The sequence below is a fragment of the Chamaea fasciata genome, unplaced genomic scaffold (genome assembly GCF_029207755.1).
Source record: "Chamaea fasciata isolate MVZ Bird 193981 ecotype frontalis unplaced genomic scaffold, bChaFas1.0.hap1 SCAF_5, whole genome shotgun sequence".
In the NCBI taxonomy this organism is placed as follows: Eukaryota; Metazoa; Chordata; class Aves; order Passeriformes; family Sylviidae; genus Chamaea; species Chamaea fasciata.
Window position 1 is genome coordinate 42,973,994 of NW_027094090.1, and position 24,445 is coordinate 42,998,438.

The 24,445-nt window shown below is 37.0% G+C and overlaps 1 protein-coding gene across 3 annotated transcripts in view; it reads right to left on the reverse strand.

Annotated features, from left to right (window-relative positions):
- Positions 1 to 24,445, reverse strand: part of ATP2B1 (ATPase plasma membrane Ca2+ transporting 1) — a 59,710-nt gene that overhangs the window by 15,235 nt on the left and 20,030 nt on the right. For all 3 annotated transcript variants that reach the window (XM_066183363.1, XM_066183361.1, XM_066183362.1), the window contains exons 2-11: positions 17,783 to 18,194; positions 12,793 to 12,990; positions 11,717 to 11,971; positions 11,511 to 11,636; positions 10,990 to 11,133; positions 8,114 to 8,152; positions 7,570 to 7,731; positions 6,037 to 6,251; positions 4,629 to 4,871; positions 2,044 to 2,285 (exon numbers count right to left, since the gene is read on the reverse strand). In XM_066183363.1, coding sequence (XP_066039460.1) covers positions 2,044 to 2,285; positions 4,629 to 4,871; positions 6,037 to 6,251; positions 7,570 to 7,731; positions 8,114 to 8,152; positions 10,990 to 11,133; positions 11,511 to 11,636; positions 11,717 to 11,971; positions 12,793 to 12,990; positions 17,783 to 17,987 — 1,829 coding nt within the window. In that variant the 5' untranslated portion in view covers positions 17,988 to 18,194. The remainder of the gene's footprint in view (positions 1 to 2,043; positions 2,286 to 4,628; positions 4,872 to 6,036; positions 6,252 to 7,569; positions 7,732 to 8,113; positions 8,153 to 10,989; positions 11,134 to 11,510; positions 11,637 to 11,716; positions 11,972 to 12,792; positions 12,991 to 17,782; positions 18,195 to 24,445) is intronic.

Consider the following 24,445-nt stretch of genomic DNA (forward strand, 5'->3'; position numbering starts at 1 on the left):
ATGCACTCTAGCATTTCAATACATGCTCTCTTAGTTATGTTTCTTCATGCCAAAGATACCACTTTCACAGACAGCATATACCCTTTACCAATACTGATGCCATGAATATAACACTACTAATGATTTTGAACAAGAAATTTAATCTTGCTCATGCATTCTTCACAAAGTCTTGCCATAAAGTAACACCATTATGCATTTGTTTTACAAATAGTATTAATACAGCAGCAGGGGGAAGAAAAAGAAGGCATAAATTACTTTCATTAAATATTAAGTTCAGACCTTGCAGACCTGCAAGGTGACAAGTGTTACAGTTAAGTGTATAGTCCAAGGCTTTAGAGAATTCTCTAAAAGTTTCCACCTTATAAAGAAAATAAAAATGAAGCAGTCCCTTAGAGCTTCAAAACTCATATCATAATTGAAATTTGAAGTCTATGTGAATTTTCTGTTCAACTGTCAGCAATCATTAAGGGTATCTAGAGTTAGTTTCAATCATAAGGCTGGTGACAAATTCAAACATTCCAAAACAACTAAACACACGTAAGTTCTATGCAAAGACCATACTGAAACTCACTTCAAATATTTAACTTAGTGATAAGGAAAGAAAAAAGTGCTCTACTTGCAAAAGTTTCTGCATTTCTTCTACACTTACTAGCGACTCATTTGTGTCTTATAAACGTTTATGTTTAAGTGTCAGTATTCAAGTGTAGTTACATATGTTATAAGAGAGAAGGAGCAGCATAACTGACAAACCAGATTACAAGTTCTGCATAGGAAGCAGTTAATGATGGCTAAATCTTTGTCCTATTCAGTGCATACTCTGAAGTAGTTTCCTATTTGGACACTATTCCTATATTATCCAAATCAGTCTAGATTTTCTTGTTCTTTGCCAAATGCCCTTATTATTTATTTCTTCATTTCAGTTATTGTGTCAAGTGGACCACATGAGTCTGGGATGACTGAGTTCTAGCGACTTCTACCGGTCAGTTGTGCAACATTATAAGTTACAAAATACTTCAGAAGATGGAAGTAATGTGAATATAGGCACACCTATTCATTGCTAAGGTTTGGCTTAAACTCTACGCAAAAAAAAAAAAAAAAGAGTAGATTTTAAGTTCCATATCAAGAGGAACTAGAGTCCTCCAAAGATTGACATTTTGTCCTAGGCACAAAAGTTGAGGACAAAGAAGAGTTCATATTTTTTCTTTAGGACATTAATACTTTCCTAGATAATGATTTGGGGAACTATTAACAAGCAAAAAAGTAAATTTAACTGATGAATATAATGTATGTGCTACTCAGACTAGAAACAGTGTGACATTAGAACCAAAATGGGCCTGGCTACCAACTGCTGTTCCTAGAGAACATGAAGCATAGATGTTTGACATCTCTCCTCACCTAGTTAAGAGTTACCACAGCTGACTTCACACCTATAAAGGTTTGTCCCAGTGGTGCCTAATCACTCACTAAGTCTAATCTCATTCTAATAAATCCTTTATGGGTGGGCAGATGGATAAGGAAACAATTGCTTTGTCACATTAAAACCCCTCAAGTTGCTCGAACATCCAAGTTCAACCTCCTGTTAAAATAATCAACTTGAACAGGAAGTTGCACAGTCTAAGCAGTAATATGCTAAAAGAAATCCCTTTTCAAAGGTACAAGCCCTTCCTGGAATTTAGGCATATCAACTGATGGGACTTTACTAGAAGGCAGGTGAGCATTTTGATCAACCACACATAAAAGTAAAATAGCTTAACTAAAGCATGACGACCATCTTTTTCTTTTGATTTTTTGTTTTAAGGAGTAAGGCTGGAGTGCTTGAAGTAAAGTAACCAAAGTGCTAATGGCCCATCTTAGCCGTCAGCCAAGTCAAACAAATGAAGCTGTGAAGCTGCAGTCACAAGGGTACAGGACTCACTTATCTGTGATTAGAGAGAGAAGTATTTCACAGACAATGTCACAATGGTGTTTAGCAGGTCAGTCTCCCCACCTATCACAACATTTAGCCAAACTTAAGGGTTGAATCACAATAGTAGTTGTTCTTACTTTTTAAGAACTATCTCAGAGGCACCTTTACTGAATATCCGGAAACTGCCATCAGAGTTTTTTAACACAGTACTCATCGATTTTCTAACAGAGTTGAAGGTGTACACTTTGTACAAATCCTCTTCTGGTATCTCATTTCTTACGTCCTGATAATCACGTTTTAAATCCAAGAGCAATCCCAGCAAGGCACATTCAGTTTTATTTCCAACATGACGTGGTAGGCCACCTTCTTTTTCAGGAGGCTGCAAGAAGAACAAGAACCATCACTGATTAGGTGAACTTATAAACCACTGAAGCACAGCACACAGAAAACAAGGAAGGACAAGCTTAGTTCTGGGATGGGGAGGTTTCCTTTTTTTAGTAATTACTTTATAAATTCCTATTAGCCATGATCCAAAGACATACTGCTTGCTTTTTAAAGTAACTTCTGTACCTATTTAGGATCTTTCAATCCTTCAGAAATCACCCATTAAGTTTGTATCAATCCAAACATGACCTTTCTAAAAGACATTTTCCATTACTTTAAGTATTTATCTGACCAACTGGGTGTAGACCCTGAACAATTGTTTTGATTTTAAAAGTACAGATAAGTTCACATATACCCACTTTAGCAAGCTAAATGACATTATTTCTGCTAAATTAAAGTATCCTCTCCTGTAATAATTCTTCAATGACTTAGACGATGACCACATCACCTGTGAGCCTTCTTTTGAACAAACTAAGTCTTTAAGCTTCTTAAGTCTCACTAAAAGTTCTGTTTTCCAGGTCGTGGCCTATTTAACTGGAAAGAGTTCAGAAACAAGTTTCTAATCCTTTAATACCAGAAAAAGTTTCTTATCTCAATAATGTGGGATATGCACATATTAGTCCTATAAGTAAAGAAGTATCTCTCAAATATTTGAGCTATACCTATAATGCTGCAACGTTTTTTGCAGCAAAATAGGGAGAAGCACATACTCAATCTGACTGTCTCAGGTAGCTAGAGCTGAACGACAGTAATCATAAGTCACTGGTCCATTTCCATTGTTCAGAACTGCAAGATTTTGAATTTGGCTGTACTGAATACTCGCGCTTTCAAAACATTCATTTTAACGTGCAGTTTAAGACATCCAGTTCTGAGTAGCCCCAGTATGAGAGATATCAACATCCAGAAGTAAGTGCATCCATGGTACACAAAGATAATACAGAGACTCAAGCACCTGACAGATAAGGAAGAGCTGAAAGGGCTGGGACTGTTCAGTAAGGAGAAGACAACACTGGGAAAAAAAAATTTTGGTGTGCAATAATTGCCAGAATAAGGCAGGTGGTTGGAACAATGGTAAGGACAGTTTAGCCAGACTTCCTAGTGGTATCCAGTGAGAGGACACCAGGCAATACATATAAACTGAAGCTTTTGAAACTCCATTTTAACATAAGGAAACACCTTTTACTCTAAGGGTGATAAAATACTTGATCAGGCTGCCCAAAGTTTGCAAAGTCTCCGTCCTTTGAGATTCTTAAATCCTGAGTGGCTGCCCTGAGCAATGTGCTCTGGCTGACTCTGCTTTGATCAGGAAGAGTGGATCAGAGGTTCTCTCAAGGGGTCCCCTTCAGCCCTCTCTGATTCTGTAAAGCAGACTAACTCTACTGCAGTGGATGTAGTTCAGTTAAAACTGTAGTACTAAGGGACTTGGTCAGTTTACATACAGCTACCTTTTTCTTGACACAGAAAGAGCTTTAGAAAACAGACTGTGAAACTCCTCGCATGCTGTAACTCATTACAGCATTTCCATCCTTTTTCAGAGAAATCAGTGCTGTCAAACTTTATGTACTGCCTCAAGTACTGTCACTGTGGAAATTCTTGCAGACACACCATTTCTATTGGCTGGTAAGAAGTTTTGAACTGAGTTTTGGCTGCTATTTGTGAACAAAGTGGGGGCTTCTACAAAATCTTGAAATGCTAATTCATTTACTAAATCCTGCTCCTAAAGAATGGCAGTTATACAACATGTTGGGATAACTAAATCAAGGAAGATATATTTAGAGTTTTAGAAAATAATGCACACAAAATGTTAAATAATTCACTATTTAAAATGTGTAACAGCCCATTAGTTTTTCATTTCAAAACATTTTGCAAGTTTTAAACAAGACTTTGGCAAATGTGTTACAATTCTAAAGCTTATACGGCAGTATCTGGAATGAAAATCCATTCAAGTCCTTACCTGTAGTTACATTTTTTCACTGTTTTTTATTTAATGTACTACTCTTAAATATTAATTGTTTAATGTTTATTTTTTTAAGTAGTGCTCAAATCCAGCCACACACTCTTCAAGTGGGGTAAGCAGCCCCACTTTTAAAAACAACTGTGAACTTTTAAGGAAATTATGTTGAGATTTTATCTTTGAATCATCACTTCCAACTGAAATGAGCTATTTTTTTCCCATTGAGTTTCAAATGAATGGTTGAGCAATTCACAGCGGATACAAAATACCTTACCCTGCATTGTGCCACACATGTACACTGAAACTGCCTTTGGCCATCAGACAATTTGCATCTTTTGAGGAAGCTACTCAGTTATCTTGACTGGAATGAAAAAATTCACTTACCAGTATTTTTGAAGTATAAGCACAATTAACAGAAATTCCTGTCACAAGATAAGCCATAGTTTTCTCTGGAATAGCTTCTGGTTCTGGAATTTTTTTATAATGTTTTTCATTGATGTAAGCTTGGACCACTGTCATTCTGTTCATAGTCAATGTTCCCGTTTTATCTGAGCAAATAGCTGTTGCATTGCCCATAGTTTCACATGCATCCAGATGTCTCACCAAGTTATTATCTTTCATCATTTTCTAAGGAAATAAAAGATGTTAACAGCAATCCATGACCATTACTTCACTTCAGAAATTCTCATTTATGGGGTCCAGTCTTACACAGCACTTTCAGAAGACATTAAGTCATCTGGCATATTTCACCTGCCATTTTCTGTATAGATTCCCCTAAGTCTATGATGTTACAGTAAACTTCATTTTCAACAAGGTACATAAATACAGTCTTAATTTCCTGTACCTGCATGTCACACTGATTATTGATACTATTCAGACTGTTAGGAGCAAACAGTTTATTATGATATTTAGAAATGGAGAAGAGGTAATGTTTGAGCTTTACCAGATACAATGTTTAAAAATTGTTTCTGCTTAGAAGAAAAGTACTACAGATAATTTGATCTATCTGAAAATCAGATAATACACCTTTCAAAGATCCTAGATTCAGACTTACAGACAAATACAAAGTGGGAGCCAAATGTTTCAATTAAAACAGTGAGGTTACATGAGTTTCATAGATTAAATATCACTTTAAATTCTTTCTTTAACAATATACTGCACTTGTATAGTATTTTCCTTTAAGAGGAAGATGAATTTCAAATGATACAATAAGGCCACTACTAGTAAGTGCTGTAAGTTATGATTTTAGAACACAGCCTAAGCACCCATCGTCTTTACAATTAGATTTTAGCTAAATAATCAGCATGCTGATGCAGTGAGAAAATTAAGAACACAAAGAGCTTAAGTTAAAAAAACATGCTGTATAATAAGCAGAAAACAAAATGCTTTACACTATTCAGTCTTCAAAAAAATCAGTCTGGAAGCTTTCATAGCAGTTGTTTAACACATCAGCTAGGTAGAAGTTCAGATTTACAGAAAAGTTTGTTATTTACAAACTTTAGAACATCTATTTATTGTAAGCAAATCCTACAATGCTACATACTGAACCCATTTATCTTTAGCTGGTGACAACAGGCTGGCAATGCTCACTGTTCTTGTCAGTGTGTATTCATTCAAAGATGAAGAAAAGTACTGCAGGAGAATTCTTACGCAGTTCAGAAAACAAGATAAGATTCTTCCCAGTCTGATATAATATATATATATGTGATGCAGCATAACTCAGTTTGCATTTAACAGCTGATGAATACACCCACCTACCTTAAAAAAATTTATTTGCCCTCTACCCACTTACCTTAACAGAGTAAGCCAGAGATATAGTGACTGCAAGTGGAAGACCTTCTGGTACCGCCACCACCAAGACTGTAACTCCAATAATGAAGAACTTCACAAAATACTGAATATAAATTGGGGTACATTCAGCAAGCCAAGGTCTCTTCTGAACCCAGAAGGTATCAATTACAAAATATAACACAAGGATAATGACTGTGATTGCAGACATCAACAAACCTTGTTAAAAAGAGAATAAACAGTTTTAAGAAATTATCTCAAATATTTGGCAATACAGACTGTGGATACATGCAAATACTTCTGCCTTTATACAAGCAGTTTAGAACTAAGGTTTCAAACAGGCTAGTCAAAACATTGAGGTAGTTCTCAGAGGCGTTCCAGCTTCCAATGCAAGTATTTCCTCATGCAGTTCACATAGAAATTCCTAGAAATCATTTTTCTCCAATTTAATTGAAAAGCATCGACCTAATTAGTAACAGGACAGACCACTATGTAAAGTCAATCGACTAAGCAGAATAAGAAGTGAAAAAATTCAGGAGCCTTCACCAATTTGATGCTGACTAATTCAGCAGAGTGCTTCAGTGCAGTCTCAGCAGGAGGACAGGAAAATCCATGTATGAAGTAGATGAGTATTAAGGCTGTGTGGGGAACTACAATGGGTCAAAAGGTACATAAAGGAAAACAAGACCTCTTGGATGACAGGAGAAAAAAATCTTTGACAAGCACAGAAGTTTACTGTAAACATATAATGGAATTTGTTAATCGCACTGAAAAATTAATACTGCCATACACAACTGGAGAGTGTTACAGCTAAAAGTTTCATTGTTCCATTTCAGGCTGCAACCAATGACGTAAATGCTAAAATCAGCCCTTCTTGAGCTGTGGGCTGGGCTTCAAGTCTTCTTGAAATTCCTTCCGGCCTGAACCTTTCAACAATTCTACATGGACCAAAATAAATCCTGAAATATTTGAATTAAACCACCACACACTAGATAACATAGCCTAAATTTTATACTGAACTTCACTGTTGTTTTAGCCTACTTGCAGACAGCAACAATCTACCAAATATTTTGACAAAGCAGCTGAATGTTAGCTGGTAGAAAAGTAGGAAGTCAATAAAAATACTGTGTATAAGCAAGACATATGTTAAGTGGAAAATTCTAAACCTCTGAACGTACTAGAGATAACCTCATTGACTGTACCACATTTTCCAGACTTCACTCAACTTACAGTTCTCTTGGTACATTGCTAAATGCTATATCTAACCTAAAAAGATTTTTCGTAACAGCTGTCCAATGTCATGAAGCTAGAATTTTCCCTCCTAGAAGCTTGCACTTGAAAGCCTGAATCTATTTAAATAAAGAAAAACAAAAGCCATCCACATGCCATAACCTGAGAGGCCATCAGCATACTTCCATGTATTAGAATTTTGCACTTAAGTAGCCAGCCTTGAGTGGTTTGTTTATTTTTTCTCTTCAAAAACTATGCATGTTTCAACTTTTATTTAACATGAAATCAACATAAGGAGACACTGTACCTGCTTTGCCAATCTGAACTGCAAGCTTTGTGAGTTTGCCCTGGAGAACTGACTTTTCTTTCTTTGGCAAGTTTGCTTTCTTCTTGTCTTTCTCATCTCCATCCCCACCATCCTCACTCTTCAGTGGTTGCATTTCCATGGCTGCACCATCCTGAGCTTTAGCTAGAAGATTTAAAAAAAAAAATAATTGTTTAAATTTGTTAAAAATTTGTTTTAAAAGTTTAGTCATTGGTGAGTCTCCCAGATCAAGGATACCTAAAAAGCTTAATACCCAGCTCCACTAAATACAATAGCACTGAGTATTATCTGGTATCCAGATAGGCCATACTACACATGAATGTTTAAAGAAGTGTATTATGTATAGGTGATAGAATACTAGGCTCAGTGAAACATTTGTTTTGGGCAAATTCACTCAAGCCATCTTTACCATAAGCACTTTGGATCTAAGGATTCAATATACATTTTTATAGGAAAGTCTGTATTCATCACCTACACTCCTAGAAAACAGAGACTTGCAAGAAAGAATCAGAGAACCTGCATTTACCTTTGTTACGGTTTTCAACAGCTCCATCTTGCTTTTTACCTGTCAGAGAGGGGAAAAAAGTTGTGTTTTAAGAGAGCTGTGCAGAATTCATTATTTTATTTATATTTTTATGTAATAAACTACATTCCTCTGCTAAAACAAGAAACTGAATTTAAAAAAAAAAAAAAAAAGTAAAACATGTAAGTCAGCTCACAGCACATTTTGGACTTTACTTTTCCCATACAAGACTGCTGCAGTGTCTAGCATGGTTAAGTTTGCACAAATTACTGGTACTGACACTTATGGCTTGTGAGGAAAGCTTTACAAAAGACTTCCTGATACGGTTTTCTAGGAAAGATATTTGTGACAATTAAGTCATTCTGGTGGCCTCCGTCTTGCTGTGTTCTTCCAATACTTGCCACCAGTAAGTACCTCTACCTGACTACCTCTGTAAATAAACTGTAGTGTCTCACTTTGAGAATCAGTGCTTTTGTTTTGTACAACACTGCAGAAGCTACTGTAGCATAAAATATTCATATATCCACAGCAAAGCTTAGCAAAGATACAGCACTGGATTACTGGATCTATGCTAACCCTATTTACACAAACATAAGCCTAATCTGGAGGCAACATACCTCTGTGAAAACAGCTCAAGTTCATAATAAAATATTACTCCTACTTGTGTTCAGAAATGGGGCTCAACGAGAGATCATAAAGAAAGACAGTGAAATAATTAAAGAATTTAAGAAGTGAAATATTAAGGGTAATTGGGAAACCAACACATCACGTGTTGTTTTGGGGGGCTTAGCAAGTGACAAACCTTATTTCTATGTAGAGAAAGCAAGGGTTATAATTACTGTTTGTGATAACCTGAAATGAAAGCACAAAATTGAGGAACTTAAAACAAAACACAAACATTTTCAGTATTACTGGTAATTCGCCAAGTCTTTGGCCTAAGATTATATAGACCAAAATTTACAAGAGTACTCAGGTACAAGAAAATCAAATTATCAAGCAACCTGTCTGGCATGACATTTAATATCTTCAGTATACCATTACTGTAGACACAGTCTGATTTCTATACATAAGATTTCTCCCAGCATTCTCACAACAGCTGGACAGGAAAAAAAACCCCATGTTCACTTTCTCTAGAAGATGCCACCTCAGACTTTTTAAGAACTCATCATTGTTTCCTGATTTTGTATTTGTTCTCCCTATTTCTCCGCTTCCTCTTTCAAGAGTGAAGTTCTACATTTTAGTTACTTGTAATTCCTTGTACATACATTTGCTTTCACTCTGAACCATTCCATACTCAGCCAGCTAAATATAGCCCTTTTAATCTCCTTAACATTCACAGAGAAGTTAATTTAGTTTAACCTGAGTTTTATCAAGCAGAATCTTATTAGGCACCTAACTTAAGGGAAAGAGGAAGCTGTCTATCCTGGGAGACTAAAAAAACCCCACAAGTGTTCGGGTCCTAGGATACACCAAAACACTACTTGCCAAAGATACTTCTGCTTTTGGAATAATAAACACTGGCAGAACATTAATAAAAGCTATAATCCTCTCAGTATCTCCTGTAGCAGCTGGTGCTGTTGTTTCTTTCTCCTTCCTCTGTAAGGAGAAGAGCACAGGATGGCAACTCTTTCACACTAATTACTGCAAGTGTTGCAGGTCAGCTTTTCCTTTTCGCTATCATGCTTGAGCTTGAAACTAACTTAGATCTTTGAATCCTTCTTGTAACAATTTTTCTAACTTGTAAAGAAACTCACTGGTTTTTTCAAGTTTCAAGAAGGGTCAGAATTGTTAAGTATTTGTGGGTTAGGACAAGACAAAAAAACTCCAATCCCAATTTCTGCACAGAGCACACATTTTAGCAATTGCCTATTGAGTTTGAAGGTCTCTTGAGAATCTTAAACACATTTCTGTGTGAATGTGTGAATTTCCCATTGTCTTGTATCCCTCTGATAAAATATGGTATACTTTGCTTTATAAATTAAGATTAGGTCCTCATGCCAAGAAGTTCCAGACTTAGTCCCATCCAGAAGACTTCATAATGGTTTCATGAAAAAATTTCACCGTGAAGCTCAGTGCTGAACATGCCCTGTGAGCAGTACTATGGAAACATCACTGCTTAACATTTCTAAGCTTTGATTCTCAGGATAAAGACTAAAGTTAGATAAGTGACCTTATAATAAGGAAGACAGCCCATTTCCTTCTTCACAGAAGGTTCCAAAATATGCTCAGTTACAAGCTCCTCATCTTTCCAAAAACTAAGTTACAGGAAAGTGCCATGTGGAATTTGCCTTGTGTCTATCTCTGAGTATTCAAAATTTCAGCTCTGAAGAAAAGGAGTGGCGGAAATTCCACTTAAAATGCCACAGAAAATGTCTGCTCATTTTTTTATCAAAATCAGTCATATATGTTTAAGTTATCCACAAGCTCAGCAGTATGAAAGACCTAAGTTTCTCCCCTTGAAATGTTATAGAAAAAAGGGGCGTTTATTGGCTGGACTTCACAACAACTTTTTTTTCGTAAACAAATATTTGCTATTGAACATCAATGCACCTTGAAGTTACACAAGATGAGAGTTGAACTATTTATACATGGTATGTATGGCTGGTTAGGAATTGCAAACTTTCCAAACTCTGACTTATCAATGAGATCTGAAGTTTAACTAAATTCCATGTGACAAGAGTTGTTAGTAGTGGTGCACTCTTAGGTCACTGGATGGACCTAAGTTGTTTTTCCTGTGAAACCCAGAGAAGGCATGAGTTTTTATAAAAGCTTTCTGGCTTCTGGTAACTGGAACAAGTTTTTATCCAGTGATATTCAAAAGTTCACCACCATCCCCACTCCCACTCCTCCACTAAGGTATTTAAGATTAATATGCCTACTTTTCTTTTCCTTCTTTTCTTTTTCCTTCTCCTTCTCTTCTTCATCTCCTCCAGCCCCAAGTAAAGTAAAGATGATTCCAGTCTGAGAGTTCACACCTACAGCAGTAACCACCATTCTTCCAGAGCCTTCCATCACGTGTGTACCTGAAAGATTGAATCGAGTTTTCCACTGAGACATAGGCAATTATATGGCAGAGCACATACTTTGAGGAAATAATCTTTTAAACTTGACTTTGGAGAAACTGTGAGCTGTGTATATGCACCACTGTGCTCTCCTAAAGCTTTAACTGCCAAAGCTATCTAGAAAGTAAACCCATAAGGAGTTACACAAAATGTTTGTCAGTTTTATAGGTTTAATCACTCCAACAAAGTTTTGCACTTGTTGGACTGGTTTGGGATAGTTCTAGGAGTCAATCTAGGCAAAAAAACCCGAATTTTCTAGTTTTAACCTCAGAGTTTTAAATAACCAGCGTACCGCAGAAACAAACTACTTCATTCAAAAATTGTCGAATGCTACACACCTGACAGCAGCATAGGATCTCTGTCCAGAGATTTCTTAACATGATCAGATTCCCCAGTCAGTGAGCTTTCATCAATTTTGAGGTCATTTCCTTGAATGAGTACACCATCAGCCGGTAAAAGGTCACCTACAAGAGATCACTGGGTTTGTTGACTGCAGTTCCTTTTATAAAAATAAAAGAAAGTTCAATTCTAAAAACATGTTTACCATATTTCACTTGTGCAATATCTCCAACAATTATGTCAGCTACTGGTATTTGGATGACTTGGCCACCTCTGATCACTGTGAATTTCTGTTCTTGTTCAATACGGCTCTGCAGTCCCCGAAATTGTTTCTCTTTACTCCAGTCATTGAAAGCTGTTACTAATACCACACAAACTACAGACAGGAGGATTGCTGCTCCTTCAATCCAACCTGCTTCAGATTCCTCCTCTTCTTCACCAACATTTACTGATCCACATACTGCAGAAAACAGGTTTTAGATTTAAAAAAGTTCACAAAGATATTTCAAAAATGAAAGTCTTGGCAAACAAAAACTAATAGTTGCTAAACATTTTCCATGCTGGCCTTCTTTGCAATTTTACCTTTATTTCCATAAGGGTAACACACAAAGAAGTTAAACAACCTGAAAGCTAGGGCAGCTGGAGGAAGTTAAACCACTCTGCTTACCTGAACACAAGAGAATCTGATACAGAGAAAGTTACCTGTCCTTATTTTGTTAAATGATGGCATAAGAATGCCAGATTGGTAAATAACATTCTGCTTTGTCAATATATCCCACTTTACATTTGTTTTAACAAACCAGATATGACTGCAAAAATTCAGTTTAATGAAGTCCCAATCCCTTTATTTTCTGTTCTAAAGTATATAGTTTCATTTCTTAAATTATAAAGTTACCAGTGTCATATCACAAATCAAGGAAAATTCAAGACTTGTTCACTCCCCAAAGAAAGCCCATGACTGCAAATTATAACTTGCTTAAATATTTGAGGCAAAGCTAAAAAAGCCCCACTTGCACAGAGACTGGATTTCAAACAAGTCCTTGCTCCTGCTACTTGCAATTTACCTTTGGTCAGAATAATACCAGATCATGACCAAGGAAATCCCATGTTGCCCTTTTAAGGCCAGCTAGTGTTTTAGTAATGTGCTCTCAATAAGGAACAATAAGCTGCTTTTCCACTGACTTACTGTCTCCCATCAGATTTAGAGCAGAAGCATGTTGAACCAGGAAAAGTCAATAGTATAATAAAAGTAGATAGCTACTTTTTAAGAAGTTTACTTACATGATTCATTTCCTCCTGGAGGCTGGTAAAAAGAAAGGCCCAAGGATACTACAGCTGCAATTTCTAATATAATTAGTGTAACGTCCTGTAGTGCTTCCCATACTAACTGAAGAAATGTTTTTGGCTTTTTAGGAGGTATAAAGTTCTTCCCAAAAACTGCTTCTCTCCTTTCTATATCTGCTGGATTTCCACTTAAACCTATTTAACAATAAGACAAAGTTAGTGACACTTACACACATTTCACCCTCACATTAGAAGTGACTCAAGTTTCCCACTCATGGAATCAAGTCCCACTCCATATTTCAGTAACAATGCCAAAAAGCCACATCTCAAACATAATTACATAAGTTATACCCTTAAATCAGAGTCACTATAGAAAGGCCAGCTATATTCCACAATTCTCACCTTGCCAAAATAAAGTTGATGGTCTACCTGCTTAATATGTCACTTAATATGACATAGGAACAGAGAGTAATAATAACACACATACCTTCGTTCAAAGTAAACAAGTTTGCAAGACAAGATCATTAGTAGAGTTACTACTATTGAGACTGAGTAGCACCATAAAGCTTTAGCAAGACCACAGCCCGTGAAGGCAGCTCTGGTTCCCAGTGTAGGGATTCTGTATTCAGAGACAACATCCTAGGATCCTAAAAGTAATGTAACATTTATAATGAGATGTTTATTATAATTAAAAATGTAACTATTATAATTATTGTATTTCAATATTAATTATTATATAAAATACTATTTAAAGTTGTTGAAGCTCTGAAGAAAAGATTTATGATGCTGCTTCCACCTGGAGTGGTGGTAGTTATTTGCTCTTATGAGGCTTCACTTCTTACCTCCTCTCACACAGAGAGAGCTTATGTTAGCACTATTGCCAGGTCAGTCACCTCAGTTTTACACCCATCTTCCTTCTTATATGGCATGTTTGAGTCCTCATCTGTCCCAATTCTTGTACCATCTTTAAGGAACACTAGCAGACAAGAGTGAGTGGCCTACATGAAAAGCTACAGCATGCTTCAAGGGCTTGCCAAGATCTTAAAAATAAAAGAATACCAAGTATTCTCAGTGCAAGGTCATGCTCTCAAGGTCTTCTGTGAGCACACCTCCTGGCTACTCCTCTAAGATTCCAGCTGACTAACCCACCATTCAGAATTAAGCTACTAGGTCATTTTTCAAATCAAAATTGCCAAACTTCAAGGCACATTCAGAGCAAAGGTCTGGATACTTCAATCATATTGACCCCAAGGTTATGATCAGCACCAGCTTAAAGACAACTATTTTCTTAGCAATTTTTTTTAGTAGCTAACCCAACTACTTAGTGGTAAAGGCACTGCAAACATATTAGGTCATAAATAAGAACAGTAGCCACTGTAGCTGGCTTTTATAAGGGCGGGGGGTGGGTATTTAACACCTCTAACAGACATAGAATAATCACATATTTCAAGACACTTTGAAAAGGCTACTGAACTGCAAAGCTCAATTTTAAAAGCTAACAGCTTCTATGGAATCACTTAACTGAATAGCAAACTACGTGCAGATCTTTTCAGAAGTGAAATGAATTAAACATACTCTGTGTATATGATAAATTACATTTATTCTAACAGTCTTCGATTCACCTTGAATTCATGTCTTTGAAGGAGCAATTGTACTCATTAGCCAAAACTTTACACTTCTTGCAGTTCAAGCTTTAAGGTGCTTACTTTCACTCTCAACTCAAAGAGCACTGCAAGACTGTTTTCAAAATCAAGCTATACGTTACAGGATGTACAAAAACTCAGGACATCGAGGTCATTCCAAAAGGCTGGGCCATATTGCTGTTTTGCAAAATATACTACTTCTCTATTCCTTTAACATGGCAGAGTTTGGGAATTTATTTACATCACATTAGCAGCATCGCTTTCTTCCTCCCTTCGCAAGGGTACCACAGTGCAGAACATCAGAAGTATACAGCAAAGTTCTTTGAAGAATGAAAAGTGTTTCCAAATGAGGCTCTATAAAGTCAAGCTACTATCAGAACCACTTAGTTAAGATTAGTAAATAAGCCTAGCAAAGAAAAACCATTTGAATTTTTAGTATACGCTATGATACACCATGCATCATTACTGAACTTGCTGTTTACCACACAGCTGGCAATTTCTACAGTCCTGAGGTCAAAGCTACTGCCATTCTTCATTATGTGTCTTAACTAGAGTAATTTATGCTATTTGGGGTTAAGTTTAAAAATATTAGCCAAGGGACTAGTTAATGCTTCACATTCAAATTTTATTAGAAATACCTATTTCTGTCCAGAAAGTAAGACAGACTTTTGCTACTAAAGATATGTCTTTCATATCTTTATATATGATAGGTATGTCTTTCATAGTTTTAGATATTATATATCTAAACATTCATTTTGCACATTTGTACACATGCAAGCAGTAAAGTCTGCACAGTGTCCTTTTTTAAAGTAATACTGGAAAAGGACTGTTCCCATTTCTCATTTCAAATAGGGTAAGTTTGATCAAAATTTTGCCTGAAAACAGACATTGCCTTACATTGTCAACAACTTGACAGCAGGAAATGGAACAAGCTGAACTCATCCAGTGTGTACCATGTCAGAACTACCTGTACTTTTCCTGTGAAGCCACTGGTAATTATGTAGTGGTAAGAGTGTCATGTCATAAAGAAAGCATCTGATTAGGAAAAAGTGTCACAGGGCCTTGCAGGTATACACACAAGGTTTTAGAGAGCTAGGATTAGTGTAACATGTAAGTTTTCTGCAAGATCTTCCCTAGACTTTTTTCCATTAATATTGTCTCCCTTTCTACACTTATGATTTGAATTTGACAAAAGTGGAGACCTAATTCTACCTTTACAAGGAGCTCTCCAGTACTACCTCGAGAAAGTTTAGAGCAGGTTACCTGACAGAGAGGCTAATTCTCTAAAATTTCATGTGGTTTAGAGACAAAATGACACCTCTGTTGGATGCTGTTCTAACTCATCTTAATTAACCTTTTCTGAGCCTGTTAACGTGTTCAGCTGTTGAGTTTTTGGTGTGTTATGAGCTTCTCTCACACTTAAAAAAGGAGTCAGTGACTGTATGTAACTGGTTACAGTGTACATCCAAATGTCAAATCCTTTTGAAAGTGAAAGGCCTTGATCACAGAGCCCTCAGTATAGCACAATCAATCTTCAGGAAAGGGCATCCAACCCTTGAGTTTTAGTATGCCGACACTCAACACTCCCATGTGTTAACCTCCATGTTTGTTACATTAAGAGACAAACTGAATCCTGCAGAACATGAGGCATTTGGTTCTTAGTGCATCAAGGCTGTGTAAAGTGGTATGCCCACCTAGCTTGCAGTAATGGACCTTTAGCCTTGCAAATCACTGTACAACAGAATTCAACTCTCGGTTCAATTCCCAGTTGTAGAAAACTATATCCTTTTCCACTGAGAAAGGAAACTGCCTTTCAATACTATGCAACAGATCAACAGGGTAACGAGAGCCTTTTGCTCCTGAGATGTGTTACACTGCTTATACACTACAGTGCTTCACACTCACTGTACTTTACAACTGCCAAGGAACAGAAGTTTGTACATCATCATGTTTTACAAACTTCTTGATCCTGAAATTGGTCTACTCCCATTCACTGGTAGTTCAGCCATGTCAGCTGGCTGCTTTCAGTTTGGTAAGAGGAACCCAGTTCATGAACTGATAATTTCAGGAGTCTGGAAATCGGGAGTCTGGCTTCAAAAGCAGATCAAGCCAAAACATGCTAAATGCAGATGTACCCAGAGGTACCTTACGGTATTAGTAGGCTGTTCTTGGTCCAAGAAGACAAATCTTTCCATAGCATTTCTGAAGAACAGAAAGCAACGGCTCCCCAGGATTAAGACAGCAGGTATTTTACTGCCACCAACATGACACCACATTGGTTAAAATCTATGTGAGTCCTTAAATGCAGAGACACGACAATTTGCCAAAATCTTGATTTTTGGTAATTCTCAATTGCTCTCAACAGCAGGACTTCACAATAAATTTCAATTAATGTTTTTACAGGGTTTTTTTTAAGTACAGTTTACTGCAAGTACTACAGTATGTAGATAGATATATTAACAAATACAATTAATAGCTTTCATTTACATTGGAAGAAAGCAGAAAGAAAAAGCCAGGTCTTAAGGAGAACTTCTGGAAGGTTCTCAAGAAGGTGACTTCATAAATTTATTTTGTTATTTTTTCATATTTTTAAGTCTCTCTTGCAGTAATAACTCTAGATAACAAAAACATTGTGTAGCCACACTTTACAGAATGCCACTAAGTCCAACATGAATAAATGCTCCATAAGAGATGCTCATTTCTAGGGAATAAGATCGTGTAATCACTCTGCAAACCTTCCACTAAGAGTACACGTTAATGCTTCAAGTTATATTGATAGTTATTTTGCATGGCTCAAATGAAATCTATAGAAATACTGCAGATTTAAAAACCAGATCCTGCTATTAAGAACTCAACGTAGCACAAACAGAAAACGTGTAATCAGTTTTAAAAATTGCTGCATTAGCAAATCCAAGAACTAGGTAGCCACACAGAAGCATTAATAAGCCCCGCATTAGATTATTAAAACCTTGGGCTCTACAAGAGCATGATCTGAATTGTGAACTATAGGTCATATGAACTATTTAGAAAACTGGTGCTTTCACAGTGAGCTGAACACTGTTATGTTGCATTGCTATTTCACACGTGGATGTTTATCTACACCAATGAACTTTGTTCCAAGTGCAACTTCATTAATACAACATCTCACATGCAGTAAGACCAACCGAAAAAACTTCTTGCTTACTTATTACCATGGAATACTTCTGTCTTAAAAGAACAAGAAACAATATTTTGTTATGGTAACTAAAATGCTTTTACAAACTTTGTTCTATTAAAAAAAAACAGTTTGCTGACTAAGGTTTCCCTAAATGGAGTTTCCTCAATGAGTGTTAAAATTTACTTACCTTCATTTGGTGAAGTTTTCAACTTTGTACAGATGCCATGTACATCACCATAGCATTCCTGTATTTTATGCAGTGCATCTGCAGCTCGAAGTTCCATAAGAGAACGGAGTTCTGCAAGAGTAACTCCAAAATCTCCATGATTAGCTTCTTTTACAGCGTTTTTTACGCTGCTATATGCAACCGAGTTGTTTGCCATGTCACCCATGATGCATGAAGTCTTTAGCGTAGACGGTTTCCAGTAAGGAACAAAATTTCAACTTAAAATATTTCCAAAAGGAAAATAAATCCTTTGGGTATGAAGACAGTCAGGAGAGCAGACACATCACCCAAGCAAGAGAGCCCGTCTGGAGAGATATCTTTGAGGTTGTCCCATGGCGCGATCTGTTCGCCAAAGCCAAAAGGCATGTACAGTCTAGGGAGAGAATAAATACACATTCAGTTACATGACAGCTATACTGAAATGCATTGTAAGACAACACTCACTCTTTGACTGAGGTTACAGAACAATTTTCTTTTTAAATTTCCTATAATATTTTTAGTTTGCATTCCACAGGCAGGAGTGACAAGGAAGAAAAGGGAATAAAAGGGATGTTACCCATCCAAAACAACCTTGCATTATCGGATTTCCTTAAATCATTAACTTTGTAACAACTGTTGCCTTTAACACTGGCATTTTCCTTCATATGTCCATATGGTTTATCATCAAGCAGCAACCTTTAAAAATACCTAAAATTAAATCTGTTTCCAGGGAAATGGAGCTTGTAGCATCCACAAGTGATGTCACATGGGGAAAGAACATGTTCAAGTTAAAAATCCCCACTTTCCAATGACACTCTCACCTCAGAGTTTGGGAGGATCAAGCATTTTTGTGTTCGCATGAATTCATTTGTGCAAACCTCAAGAAAAACAACTTCAGCACTAAGCCAGCCCACATGTGAAGTACTTTTGTATTCTTAGTAGGATTATATCTTCAGGCAGACCTAGCTCTTAATAAATTTTTCAGGTCCATACAGTTTTAGCCATGCTCCAGCCCACTTTATCACAACTCAAGCCTTGCACAGTATCTCTAATTCTTTGAAGAGAGGGAAAAATTGGACAACACCACCTTTCTACAGAAGGGATGAGGAGACCTGAGAGCAGCTCCCCAGGGCAGTCTGATGATCAATGCATTGTAGCTGAGAAATTATCACCTAGCCACAGGACTCCGAACTTGCACAGGCATTCTATACATAACCTCTGCTCAGCTGACACATCTTGCACATACCCATGTAGCTACACAACATTGCAGCGCACACACAAACTCCTCATGCCTGTGTGAAGATATGCTGTGTGCCAAAAACAGACATCTGGTCATGCAAGTCAGCTTTATTGGCATAATGGAGTGCAATGAGCATGTGTAACAACATATTCCCCCATAAAACATGACTGCCAGGCTCAGATGAACAATAACTTGGACACTTCCAGGCCAACAAGACCCTCAGGTGTCATATGTCTAGCAAAGACAAAAATTACGAAGGCAAAGCATCAGCAAACAAAAGATTTCTAGCTACTTCCCTGCCAGGTTAGAGGACTGTTTGGCTGAACTGCTGAGTCTGTGTTGAAGTAAAGGTATAACAACCCAATTTCCAGAAATTTAAGGTCTTGGTTCCAGGAAAGACTCAGATCTCTGCTCTGGAAATAATCAGTTGCAGCTATACTAAATTTAAAGCACCAAGTCGCAGTACTTCATTTGCACTGCAAGCCCCTGAACTGATGTCACCTGACCACAAGTGACAGGCCCATCTCTGGCAGAACTGCAACTTCTGCAACTGCTCTTCTCTTCCTGTCACAGGAGATTCTGAGAAAACCATTGTCCATGGCTGTTTTCCAGAGAGTGACAAAAAGCATACAGCAATCAATATTCACATTCACAAAAGTTCCAACATTCTACAACATCAAAAAAGTTCTTAATTTAAAAACTAATTTAAAATCTTTATGTTATCTCTGTTCCTTGCAAGAAAATATGGCAACAGTTGAAGAGTCCACGATGATGGTGTTAGCCTGCATGCTAGGATGCAGTTTTGATTAAGACTCTAATGAGTTCTGCTGGAGTATCCTGCAAGTGAGGAATTTCATGCAAACCATGTATGAAAGAGTTTTCTTCAAAGACACACCACATTGTTATCTAATGCCCAAAAGCTGGATGTTGTTGTCCAGCTGGTAGCCTAGGAGGATTCATCAGCTGGCATCTGATCATAAGCTATGACAGTATAACAAGAAGCAGATCAGGCAAATGAGTTTGTATAGCTATGGAAAAGATGCTGCAGCTGCTAATTAGGCAAAAATAGACCAAGCAGAAGGCCCCACAACCAATTACATCAAACTTGATTCAATTTTAATTAAGAAAAGCTCTGTTCAAGCCTCTAGCAGGAGCCCTGTACTTAATGCCCAAATACACCCAAATCCAAAAGAAAAGGATAGGAAAAGTTACAGCTCTAGTCACTGTTCACTTGTCATGAAAACGTTTTAAGACTCTCTCTCCATATATATGCATAGAGTGGACAAATCTTGCTTTCATATGCAACTAAACCTAAGAGCAGTAACTCTGCTTAGTCGTAACTCAGTGTGCTTTGCCCTCCAGTTCTAGCCTCGCTATGCATCTATATCAATTTTTGCTAATAAATAATAATCCAGATTAGTCATTAATAAGTTTATACTGAAGGGCGTTCTCATATGCTCTAAATGCTGTCCTAACATACCAATGGACCCTTAGGGTTCACAGGCAAATTCAATGGGCATGCATTAACTACAAAAACAGTGCAGTTCTACAGATCAGCTCTACTAGTGATAAAACTGTTTGGTACATCCATGTTAACAAAGAACTGTGGAAATTTGAAAGGAACAGTGTGAAGACTTCAAATTCTGAACACTTGAGCAAGTGCGATTTTGCTCCAGATGATAAAAACTTGATTAAACACTATCAATTTTTACACAAAATCAGGATCTGCTTCAGTAGTCCATTTTTACCAGACATTTCAACAGAGAACACAATAGCTTCTTGTCTTATAGATACAGGATGGACTTAGTTTAACACTGATTTTTCTGTAGGAATGAGAAAAGAAACTTTCTTTAAGAAATATCCTTAATGCAGTTTTGATGTAAAACCTTGCAACATTCAACCACTTCCTGTTACAGCAAGTTCCAAGAGTTCACTTTTGTAACATTAGTGGCAATGCATAATGAAACTATTAAGACTGAAATTTAGTGGCATAAAATGAAGTGCATTTTAAAGCTACAAAGATCATCTAATAGTATTTATCTTCTCAACTAATTAAATATTTTATTTGTTTTGATCACTGTTTCATTTCTCACTAATTGCATCAGCCATTTGAAATAACTGAATAGCATGAGCTCTGAAGTACTACAGTTTAAAGCAACTCACCTCAAACTTCTGATCTGTTAATATCTCAAATTTTTAATTCAAGAAACAGTTATAAAGCTAAAACTCATTTATACACCGCTGCTGAAGTTCCAGCTTATTTAAAGTTTAATTCAGTTGAAGTTTTGTGTTAGTGTCCAGCTTAAACAAGCTGTATACAAAATGATTAGGATGTCTATCTTTCATTAGACACATCAACTTTTGGATAATCCTTTATCACTGACACTTTGTTTATCCCTTTATATCACTGAGACTAGGAATAACTTTAAAGGTGACAGGTTTATTCTGTCACATCCAAGTGACTAAAAAACTTGAACTGCAAAGGCACATTTTAATAGCAGCACATACTCTCATAGGTAGGATTCAGATACTTATGTAAATCCCTCCGAGAAGACCTTGCTGCTCTTTGGCTGTAGTAACCTCACTGACACATCATATCATTGTAGCTGCTTATGAGTAACTTCCTTATCCAAATCAAATTACTATTTATTGCTAAGGTACTATGTTTTGTTACCAGACAAAGACACTAATTCAAACCCATAACCCATTAAACAAAGGTTAAACAACTTTACCAGTGTTAAAAGTTCAACCATATCATAAGCTTCTGTAGTTGGACTGGAGAAAGGAAAAAGCTTCAAACAGAAGTCTACATGTAGAGATTATTACCAAAGCAAGAAGAGACTATAGATTACTTGTCTATTTAGTACTACCAGAACATTCTGTGCTGGCCAAATTAGAAGCTGCAACATATTTTTTGAAGATTTCCTGTGGTGGCCCAATTACTACTGCCCAGATGCACAGGACCTAGCATACCTTAGACCCCTATTCAAGCTTTTCCTATGATTACTTTTACATTTAATACTTGCTTCACTAACCTACAAGGAAACACAATTTTCTTAATCAATAGTAAAACACTTAAGCACACTCATACCTCAAGAGTCAAAGCTTCAGCAATAATAAATCTTGTGTCATTCAATTTAATTTATACATCTGCTTGAACAGTATGCATTCAGATATTGAGCATTAGCTGGTAGCATTTGACCTTCAGCAACACACTAAAACTGGGCCCTGTAATATAGGAAAGGGCTTGCAAGGTGATTATCTCAGGAAAGCCTTTGTTTAATCTAATTAGTTCAATGAATACCAGACAGATCTGCATACCAAGAAGCTGTTGTGATAAAAACTGTCCCCATATGTTTCAGCTGTCATGCCTTTTAACCTGCCTACAGCTCCAAAGATACTGAAAAAATACAATAATCTTTTGCATACTTTAGTTTGGGTGTGATCCACAGCTCCAAGCCATTACATAACACTGCAGGGGTAGAGGGAAGAAAGAAGGGAAGTTGCCTGCAATACTATTATAATGGAGTGTCATTACAATGAAAAGTAACTGTAACTGAGAAAGTAACCTAGAAATCACACTGAAATTGACTGAAGTCTTGTGCTCTGAAGGGTCAAACTTCTTACTGTAAGAGACAGATCCTCCCACCTCCTTGACAGGCTACAGAAACTCACCAGCTGTTTCACAAGGAATATGAATGAATGCTAATGAAGCAAAATGTTAATACAGAACAGTATACATTTGCAAGTTTCTATTCTGTAAGTTAAAATGTGCCTAACTGAGCAAATAGAAGCTAAATAATTTCAGTGCCATGCTATTGTTTTAGAGCAAACATCTCAGACAGCCTGGTTTATGAAGAGAGAAGTATAAGTAGACAGAAGAACTAAGAGACAAAGGGCACAAAGGAAGTTTTTAGCATATCATCTTCAGCCTTAAATATGTGCAACAGTGTTGTAATGACAAGTTTCAGTTATTACAGCCTGTGTGCTATAAATGGTAAATTCATCAAAGGTCACGACTTTTGCTTAGTTTTCAAAGAGAAATCTGATTTAATTCTGAAGCTTAATCTCCTGGGAAGCAGATGTACTTACCTATCTGAAATAAAAACTGGCCTAGATTCTGCATTGGATCTAAACACTGGTATTGTCCCTGCTCGTTGCAGGGAGGTTGGACAAGATGACATTTAAAGGTCCTTTCCAACCCAAATTATTCTGTGATTTATGGCACTTAATCTAAGGGATTTCTCCTACCTACTGTGATTGAAACCATTTCATCCATTGGTGGTTTCTTTCCTTTAAAACTCCAAATTTATTTCTTATTGAAATGATAGCAAACAAATAAGGATTTCAGTAGTCTGAAGTCAGTTTGGTAGTAGTACAAATTAACAGTGTTCTCACACAGGTTCTGCAAGAATTTTCCTCTTATTTTGGTAGCAGCAAGGAAAAATTGTACAAGTCTTGAAGGTGAGTTATTATGGCATGAAGGACATAAGCTTCTCTTACAAAGCAGCTTGGTCCACAGCCTCTGCCAGGAGCCCAGCAAGCAAGCAGACATTTTGTTATCCCATCAACCATCTGCACAGGCCTGTATTTCCCTGCCTTGTCCAAGCCATGGCCTCTCCCCACTCACAAGACAACTCAGCTCCAGCTGAAGTGACACCTGGATTAAGAAACAAGATCAGAAAGTGCAGAAAGTGCTGTATAGAATAGTCTGAATAGGAAACTATTTCATCAAGAGTTTAAACTTATGATGTAACCAAATGGAGGTAATCAAATGATACTACCAATGCAAAAACAGACAGTCTGATACAACAAGAAGGGCTTCAGAAAAACCTGTGACCAATTTCAAGGAACACCAGACTTTGAGACATACTGGAAAATCCCAGAGGACAAAACCACTGTGATCAACATTAAAGAAAGCATCAAGTGTTTCATGTGTTTGAAATACTAGGCTTGCATAGTCACCTACTTCATATCACATTGCTGGCTTGTTCACAAGACGACAAACACTTAAGACAAAACCGTGCAAAAATGTCAAGTTTTAAACCACTTTAAACACCTCTCTGCAGTCCACGGCTCTGATCAACATTCAGGCAGCTTCTCTCTTCTCCGCCCACAGACCCTGAAGCTTCCTTCTCTGTACTTCCTTTTCCTAGGCTCATCTACTTTCTGCTCTGTGATGACACTACAAACTAAAGGCTACATTCAAGAGGACTGTTCACAATACAAGGTTACTCCAGTTTAAGACTATAATCCCAGTAAAAAAAAAAAAAGTTTTTTCTGTCCCATCCAGAATTTTGAGTGTGTTCAAGTACCTAAAATGCATTTACTGTATGTGTCAGCTTCCTCATCTAACTTGAGGTGAGTGAAGCTGCCAAAATTTGGACTAAGGCAGCTGATAGCTG